Source organism: Oncorhynchus mykiss, chromosome 17 (assembly GCF_013265735.2).
Source record: "Oncorhynchus mykiss isolate Arlee chromosome 17, USDA_OmykA_1.1, whole genome shotgun sequence".
NCBI classification, from domain to species: Eukaryota; Metazoa; Chordata; class Actinopteri; order Salmoniformes; family Salmonidae; genus Oncorhynchus; species Oncorhynchus mykiss.
This window is the reverse complement of record NC_048581.1, coordinates 59,905,215-59,913,642: the sequence shown is the minus strand read 5'-3', so window position 1 is coordinate 59,913,642 and position 8,428 is coordinate 59,905,215. Positions and strand designations below refer to the sequence as shown.

The 8,428-nt window shown below is 41.1% G+C and overlaps 1 protein-coding gene across 4 annotated transcripts in view; it reads left to right on the top strand.

Moving 5' to 3' along the window:
* Nucleotides 1–2,109, top strand: part of LOC110493230 (disco-interacting protein 2 homolog B-A) — a 79,292-nt gene extending 77,183 nt beyond the window's left edge. For 3 of the 4 annotated variants that reach the window (XM_036950347.1, XM_036950346.1, XM_036950344.1), the window contains 6 exons: nucleotides 196–257; nucleotides 355–412; nucleotides 532–606; nucleotides 802–976; nucleotides 1,160–1,283; nucleotides 1,467–2,109. In XM_036950347.1, the coding sequence (XP_036806242.1) occupies nucleotides 196–257; nucleotides 355–412; nucleotides 532–606; nucleotides 802–976; nucleotides 1,160–1,283; nucleotides 1,467–1,719 (747 nt within the window). In that variant the 3' untranslated portion in view covers nucleotides 1,720–2,109. The remainder of the gene's footprint in view (nucleotides 1–195; nucleotides 258–354; nucleotides 413–531; nucleotides 607–801; nucleotides 977–1,159; nucleotides 1,284–1,466) is intronic. The other variant, XM_036950345.1, reaches the window with a different exon arrangement.
* Nucleotides 2,110–8,428: the final 6,319 nt, after the last annotated feature.

Genomic DNA, 8,428 nt, shown 5'->3' with positions numbered 1-8,428 from the left:
TAACCAGTGTCTCCCTGAACTGGAGGCTAAAGCCTTCTGTTAACTATACATACTAGAAGAGTCACATGTAAATAGAGGACTCTAAGGGTTGTCTGCCAGGTCAGCAGGACCTCACTGTATGTCTCCTCAAGGACTGATCCATGTACAGTGGATGTGTATCTGAGTTTTCAGTCAAGTTTTCTGTGTGTTTCTCAGGGAACCACTGGACCGGACCCCTCCACTGTGTATGTGGACATGAAGTCCCTCCGCCATGACAGGTGAGAATATATGTGTGAGCAGCTTTGACGCTGAGGATATTTTTGTTTTTACAATATTGAGTTCACCATCACAATGTGCTTTCACTTTCTGTCTCAGGGTGAGGCTGGTGGAGAGAGGGGCCCCTCAGAGTCTCCCTTTGATGGAGTCTGGAAAAGTAAGTCTCCCCTGATGGATCCACACACATTAAATGTTCTTTTGTATTCAGATACAGGATGAGTTGTTGTGGGAGTTTGTTGTTCACCATCAGTCTCTCTACTCTATCACTTTCTCTAGATCTTACCAGGAGTCAAGGTGATCATTGTGAACCCAGAGACCAGAGGACCTCTAGGAGATTCTCATCTAGGGGAGGTGAGGGGAGAGAGAATACTAATATTAGATTGAAAATGTCAACATGTGGCATTGATAAAAGGATGGGCAATAAGAAGGGTATAATTAGGAAAAACGCATATCCCTGTCAATAACCAACAATTCTCCTCATATATTACTCTCCTATTCCATCCTTAACTGTACATTGTCCCCTACTCTGCTCTCTGTCTCTGTCAGATCTGGATCAACAGCCCTCACAGTGCCAGTGGCTACTATACCATCTATGGAGAGGAGAGCCTGCAGGCCGACCACTTTAACACCAAGCTGAGCTTTGGAGACCCCAGGACCCTGTGGGCCAGGACTGGCTACCTGGGCTTCGTCAAGAGGACTGAACTACTGGATGCCGCTGGGCGTGAGTGGCTGGGCACGGTCAGGGATATGGAAGCTAACGCTAATGGCTAATATAAAAGGGGAGGCCTATGGAGGCTAACACTAATGGCTAACATGAAAAGGGAGACATACTAGGGATCTGATTAGGGCTAAATGAACTATCCCAACATTCCCAGTATTCAACATATTTCCTCTCTGTGGTCAGATCGTCATGACGCCCTGTTTGTGGTGGGTTCCTTGGATGAGACTCTGGAGCTTAGGGGACTGCGCTACCACCCCATCGACATCGAGACATCTGTGTCCCGGGCTCACCGCAGCATCGCAGAGAGGTCAGAACACTGGAGGGTCCCAGGAAACCTTACTTATTGTCCAATTGGTTTATCTGTTTTCATAATTGGAGGGAGATGAAGAGATTTCTTAGTGTTTGTGTGTGTACGTGCGCACGAGTGTACTGCATCTTTGTCTGACATTTGATTTTAATATAACCCCTTTTTCATATGTGTCCCATGCAGTGCGGTGTTCACGTGGACCAACCTACTGGTGGTGGTGGCTGAGCTGTGTGGCTCAGAGCAGGATGCCCTGGACCTGGTGCCCCTGGTCACCAATGTGGTGCTAGAGGAGCACCATCTTATCGTGGGCGTGGTGGTCATCGTGGACCCAGGGGTCATACCCATCAACTCCAGGGGAGAGAAACAGCGCATGCACCTCCGGGACTCCTTCCTGGCTGACCAACTGGACCCCATCTACGTGGCATATAATATGTGAGAGGCCAGGTGGATGGGCTGGGCAGATCATCGTATGGTGGAAAAGATTCCGGCTGTTGGAGTGGGGTTTGGGAAGAAAGTAGTTTGGACCAACCTGGTCCATAGACAGAAAATGCATGGTACCACAATGGGCAGTAGGAGGGGGTTGGCTGCACTTTATCGCACTGTATTGACACAGCCCTTTTTGGGGTGCATGTGGTTCAAATCTTAGGTCTTTTGCATTCCAGGTCTGTTGGATTTCAAGAGGCACTGTTGTGTTTTGAGATGTACACTGTATAAAATGGTGTATATATACAGTACCAGTCAAAAGTTTGGACACACCTACTTTTTACAATTTTATACATTGTAGAATAATAGTGAAGACATCAAAACTATGAAATAACACATATGGAATCATGTAGTAACCCAAAAAGTGTTAAACAAACCCAAAATATATTTGAGATTTGAGATTCTTCAAAGTAGCCACCCTTTGCCTTCATGACAGCTTTGCACACTCCTGGCATTATCTCAACCAGCTTCATGAGGTAGTCACTTGGAATGCATTTCAATTAACAGGTGTGCCTAATTTGTGGAATTTCTTTCCTTAATAGTGCATTTCAGCCAGTCAGATGTGTTGTGACAAGGTAGGGATGGTATTCAGAAGATGGCTCTATTTGTAAAAGACCAAGTACATATTATGGCAAGAAGAGCTCAAATAAGCAAAGACAAATGACATTCCATCATTACTTTAAGACATAAAGGTCAGTCAATACGGAAAATTGTGCAGTCGCAAAAAACGTCAAGCGCTATGATGAAACTGGCTCTCATGAGTAACCGCCACAGGAAAGGAAGACCCAGAGTTACCTCTACTGCAGAGGATAAGTTCAATAGAGTTAATTGCACCTCAGATTTCAGCACAAATAAATGGTTCACAGAGTTCAAGTAACAGACACATATCAACATCAACTGGAGACTGGGTGAATCAGGACGTCAGTACTTGATTGGGCCAAGAAACACAAGCAAAGGACATTAGACCGGTGGAAATGTGTGCTTGGAGATTTTTGGTTCCAACCGGCATGTCTTTGTGAGACGGAGGGTAGGTGAACGGAGGATCTCCGCATGCGTGGTTCCCACCGTGAACTATGGAGGAGGAGGTGTAATGGTGTGGGGGTGCTTTGCTGGTGACACTGTCTGTGATTTATTTACAATTCAAAGCACACTTAACCAGCATGGCTACCACGGCATTCTGCAGCGATAAGTCATCCCATCTGGTTTGAGCTTAGTGGGACTATCATTTGTTTTTCAACAGGACAATGACCCAACACACCTCCAGGCTGTGCAAAGGCTATTTGACCAAGAAGGAGAGTGATTGAGTTCTGCATCAGATGACCTGGCCTCCACAATCACCCGACATCAACCCAATTGAGATAGTTTGGGATGAGTTGGACCGCAGAGGGAAGGAAACGCACCCAACAAGTGCTCAGCATATGTGGGAACTCCTTCAAGACTGTTGGAAAAGCATTCCAGGTGAAGCTGGTTGAGAGAATGCCATGAGTGTGCAAAGCTGTCATCAAGGCAAAGGGTGGCTACTTTGAAGAATCTCAAATACAAAATATAATTTTATTTGTTTAACACTTTTTTGGTTACTACATGATTCCATATGTGTTATTTCATAGTTTGTATTCTACAATGTAGAAAATAGTAAAAATAAAGACAAACCCTTGAATGAGTAGGTGTCTCCAATCCTTTATCTGGCACTGTATATACACATACACACACACAAAAGTATGTGGACACCCCTTCAAATTAGTGGATTCAGCTATTTCAGCCAAACCCGTTGCTGACAGGTGTATAAAATCGAGCACACAGCCAGGCAATCTCCATAGAGAAACATTGGCAGTAGAATGGCCTTACTGAAAAGCTCAGTGACTTTCAACATGGGACCGTCAGAGGATGCCACCTTTCCAACAAGTCAGTTCGTCACATTCGTCAACAGTACGTGCTGTTATTGTGAATTGGAAACGTCTAGGAGCAACAACGGCTCAGCTGCAAGTGGTTGGCCACACAAGCTCACAGAACGGGACTGCTGAAACGCGTAGCGCATAAACATTGCCTGTCGTCATTTGCAACACTCACTATAGAGTTCCAAACTGTCTCTGGAAGTAACATTGGAACAAGAACTGTTCGTCCGGAGCTTCATGAAATAGGTTTCCATGGCCGAGCAGCCGCACACAAACCTAAGATCACCATGCGCAATGCCAAGCGGTGGCTGGAGTGGTGTAAAGCTCACCTCCATTGGAGTCTAGAGCAGTGGAAACTCGTTCTCTGGAGTGATGAATCACACTTCACCATCTGCCAGTCCGACGGACGATTCTGGGTTTGGCAAATGCTAGGAGAACGCAAGCTTCCCCAATGCATAGTGCCAACTGAAGAGTTTGGTGGAGGAATAATGGTTTGGGGCTGTTGTTCATGGTTCGGGCTCGGCCCCTTGGAACCCCGACTGTGAGCCAGGCCTAATCGTCCAACATCAGTGCCTGACCTCACAAATGTTCTTGTGGTTGAATGGAAGCAAGTCCCCGCAGCAATGTTCCAACATCTAGTGGAAAGCCTTCCCAGAAGAGTGAAGGCTGTTATAGCAGCAAAGGCGGGGACCAACTCCATATTAATGCCCATGATTTAGGAATGAGATATATATTTATTTAGTGTTATATTTGTATATATCCACCCGGACAGAGTCAGTGTCTACACCAAACACAGCTTTCAACTGGAAGGGAAGAGAACTCTACTCTTGCCACACCCTCTACGGCCCTCTTGCCCAATCACACAACACCTCAACAGCCTGAATGGCCCTCTATTTGCACAGTGTCAGGGAGTATTAAGGTGCTGAAGTCAATCTTACCTCTCTCCCCACTCCTCCAAGATCCAATCATCTGGAAGGTATTGCGAGGGGCCAAATACATGAGGACTTCCTGTCTCTGGGGACATAATTTCCTGGGGTTGAGTGATACAGTATGTACTAAAGACATTCATCTTACTCCATTCTTGCTGGCTTTCCTCCCCAAGCTTTCCAGGTCTTACCCAGTCCTTGTTTTTTAAAATTATCTTTAACTTATTCTAAATGCTTGTGCTTGCTTCACCCTGCAGTGACGTATCTGTGCACTTTGAGGCAGGGGTTTATGAAGGATGTGTAAAGGCATGTTATAACACTAATGAACACACATTAGATAGACCAATCAGAAGCAGTAGAGGAAATTACGTCAATCAGTCATCATTGGCTGTACTTGCATCACAGGTTTATTGCTTGAAAAGGCTAAATAAGAAATGGAACACATTCTCAACTTTCTTGAATTAAGATTACTTCTTGCCTTATAAAACTTTGCCCATACATGTTTTGTTTTTGTCCATTGCTGTTCTTCCATTTCATAACTTTGTGTTATTGGAGTGATAATCCTGATTTGATTTCCAAAGGGGATGTTTGGAGTAGAACGTGGAGGCCATTTACTGTACTGTACCCATCAAGGACTCTGGATTTTAGATATACTGTATTTCACTGTATAGATATTATTTTAAAATTGTATGTATAAATGTAAAAAAAAAAAAAAAAAGATATTTATCTCTCTCACCTGATAGTTTTCTGGAAAGCTAACCTAGTTGTGAACAGATGGTGGCGAAAGATTATTGTACATAAGATTTTTTTTTAAATGTAATGGTAAAGACTAGTGAATTCAAGATCTTAACACTGATCTTGCACGTGTCTATTTTTGATTATCTAATTATGCACATTCCTCATGTTCAAGGAGCATATTAATTGTGAGGAATCATTTTTGAGGAATCCAAGTTCACTAGGGGTTAGCAGAATGGAACCAGCTAATAGTGCCAGGAGTTTTCCCTGGTCAAGTCACATCAAGCTCGAAGGACCTTGAAAACCACGCCACCATGAATAAGGTTGTCAGGGATTTGTACAGTCAGCCATAACTCCTGGGCCCAACCAGAGATTGGTTTGATGTTATGAGCTTGGGGAGAACGATGAAACCATTATAATGACTGTTTTGTGGCATAGTAAAGAAAGCTCTTATTTTTTGTATGAACCACTGATCAATTTGATTAGATGGAGTGTACTTTTCAGTGAGTGTCCAAAGCTGAGTGATTGAAGAATGTGAGTGAGAGAATTTGGCAATGCAACATTTTGCATATGAAAAGGACTTTCAGGGCCCCAATTTGCAAAAGTAGGACTGTCGTATATAATGTAATTAATTATACATTGGCCACTATCATAGTGGTCAGGTTTGAAAATGTAATCATATTCTACTTTAAATCACTGGAACCTGTTTTTATTTTCCCCTGTAAACTTCAATTGCACACCTGAGCCAATCGTATTGTTGGAATCAATAAGGTAGTATTTTATTGAAACCGGAGAACAACATCCACCTGTTTAGGTTTTATTATGTTCCTCTCCTCTCCACACACAATGTTTAGCACTCGGGGAGAAAAGTTTATAATTTACTGTAACCTTTAGAAGTTTTCACGTTATTATTATATTGTATGCTCCTTCCTGTCTGTAAGGTTCTAGTGATCCTCAAAATAACATTTTTTCTCCTTGCAGTGGTGTAGGAGTCCATGATGAACTATTCATTATTATTGTCTAACATGTCTATGCGTAAATAGTTTTGTTATTTTCAATCCCCCTCCATCTTAAATGTGTGAATGGGGTTTGTCTATATGTAACATTCAGTCATGTTCAACACTACAGCTTAAAAGTTTGCATTCAATTTTGTTGTAAAATATGAATAAGAACATTATGGGAAGGTTCTGGACCAGAGATGTGTGTGAGTTAAATAATTGCCCCCCTTATGCTGTTCAATCACAATGTTTAGAGCGATGAGAAGTTTACCGTATGATTTAACCCTATCTATTCCGAAAAACTATAGCAGTGACAAGTTATAGCGCCATATCCTACATTTGAATTAAAGTTCCAAGTTCACCATGGAATGTCTGTCTGCATGACACAGAGACCAAGCACACATCGGCATCAGATTCAAGCACAAAAGGGATCGTTTTTTTTTGGGGGGGGGGGGGGGGGGACATTTCAGGGAACAATAGTTGGCTACTCTGACAACCGAGTGAATAATTCTCCCCATGTTGTGTATGTTTGTCACAGGAGTTGCTTGTCATTACTACTAACTGCAATTAATCTACCACTGGGAGGTCAATAAGGGCTTCCTCTTCTCTCTGCTCTCTCCAAAATACTTTTTGACACTATGCAATCAATGGCCGTGCAGTTTAACCCCAATGTTTACACAGCCAGGGGGAAATTCATGTTGCTTATACATTTTGTAATAAATTTACACAAAGAGGACTTCAATTTGACGTGTGGTATTGTACATATAGCACTGCACATATCTCTTTATCTGAGTTGTTCAATTAATATTTTGTGTATGCACTCTTGGTATGCTGTGTTCATAAATTATTTGGTTAATAATAATCTCAATTAAAGGCGGGGCTGATCTTCCTGATTTAGCCTCGGTTTCAATTCTCATCATTAGGAAATGTGACAGAACAAGATTTGGGTTTTGGAGGCTTGCTTTGATGTGGGTGTCTCTTGTGTATGTTCAAACGTGGGAGGCGTTTTTTATATATATATATATATATATATATATATATATATACATATACACATACATATATATACATATACACATACATATATATACATATACACATACATACATATATATATACATACATACATACATACATACATACATACATACATACATACATACATACATACTCTATGAGCAGAAATACTGTTTACCTCAATTAGCCACAAAATCTCAAATGAGCTTCAGCCCCTTGTCATTTGTGAGTGAGATATATATATACATACATACATACATACAGTTACGGTACCCTTCATTCTGTGACATACCATTTTTTTTCCTAATTAGCTCGCAAATCTCTGTTTTGGATGAGACTGACTTTATGACCAAAATTATCCTATTTACACTTTATAGTCAATTTTGACAATAGAATAAATGTTCCTAACTCATTTTGATGCCACATATGCCATTTTCAAAAGGAGTAGTTACGTTCAGTTGCTCTTTAAAAACAGGTCATATCCATAGTCAGTCATAGTGATTTAATTGTCTTCTGAATTAATTTAGCTAATTTATTTTTTAAATAAATACTTGATTATATTATACTACCCTAACCCCATTATTTTCACTCATTTCATTTAGTAAATTGGTTATAATTGCTGTTTTATACTGAAATTGAAAAAATGAATTAAAGACTGATTTTACAGCAAATCATTATTTTCTGTTTTTAAATTTTTTGAGTTCCTTGAGTTCAAGGACATTACTCATGTGTATGGGCGGGTAACTGGATTTGTTAAAGGTGCTGTCTGTCACATTTTATTGATCGTTTCAACTATTGAAATATACCCCTTTGTTTTTGAAGAATACAACTAATAAATACTGTACCTAAAGCTTATCTATAGCTTATCTATCTATAGCTTAGTATTACTAAGCTATTTCAGGAAGTTGTATGTCCACTGAAGGTGGCCATTTACTACAGATGTGGCCATTTTAAGTGCTATTTACAAAACTGTGCATGTGGAATTTGTTTACAGAGCCAGCGACATTGTATCTATTTTATGTCATCATAGTTTTACTATACACACTTTTCCACCAATCACAGTTCTCAAAGGAAGCAATTACGTCATATGTCCT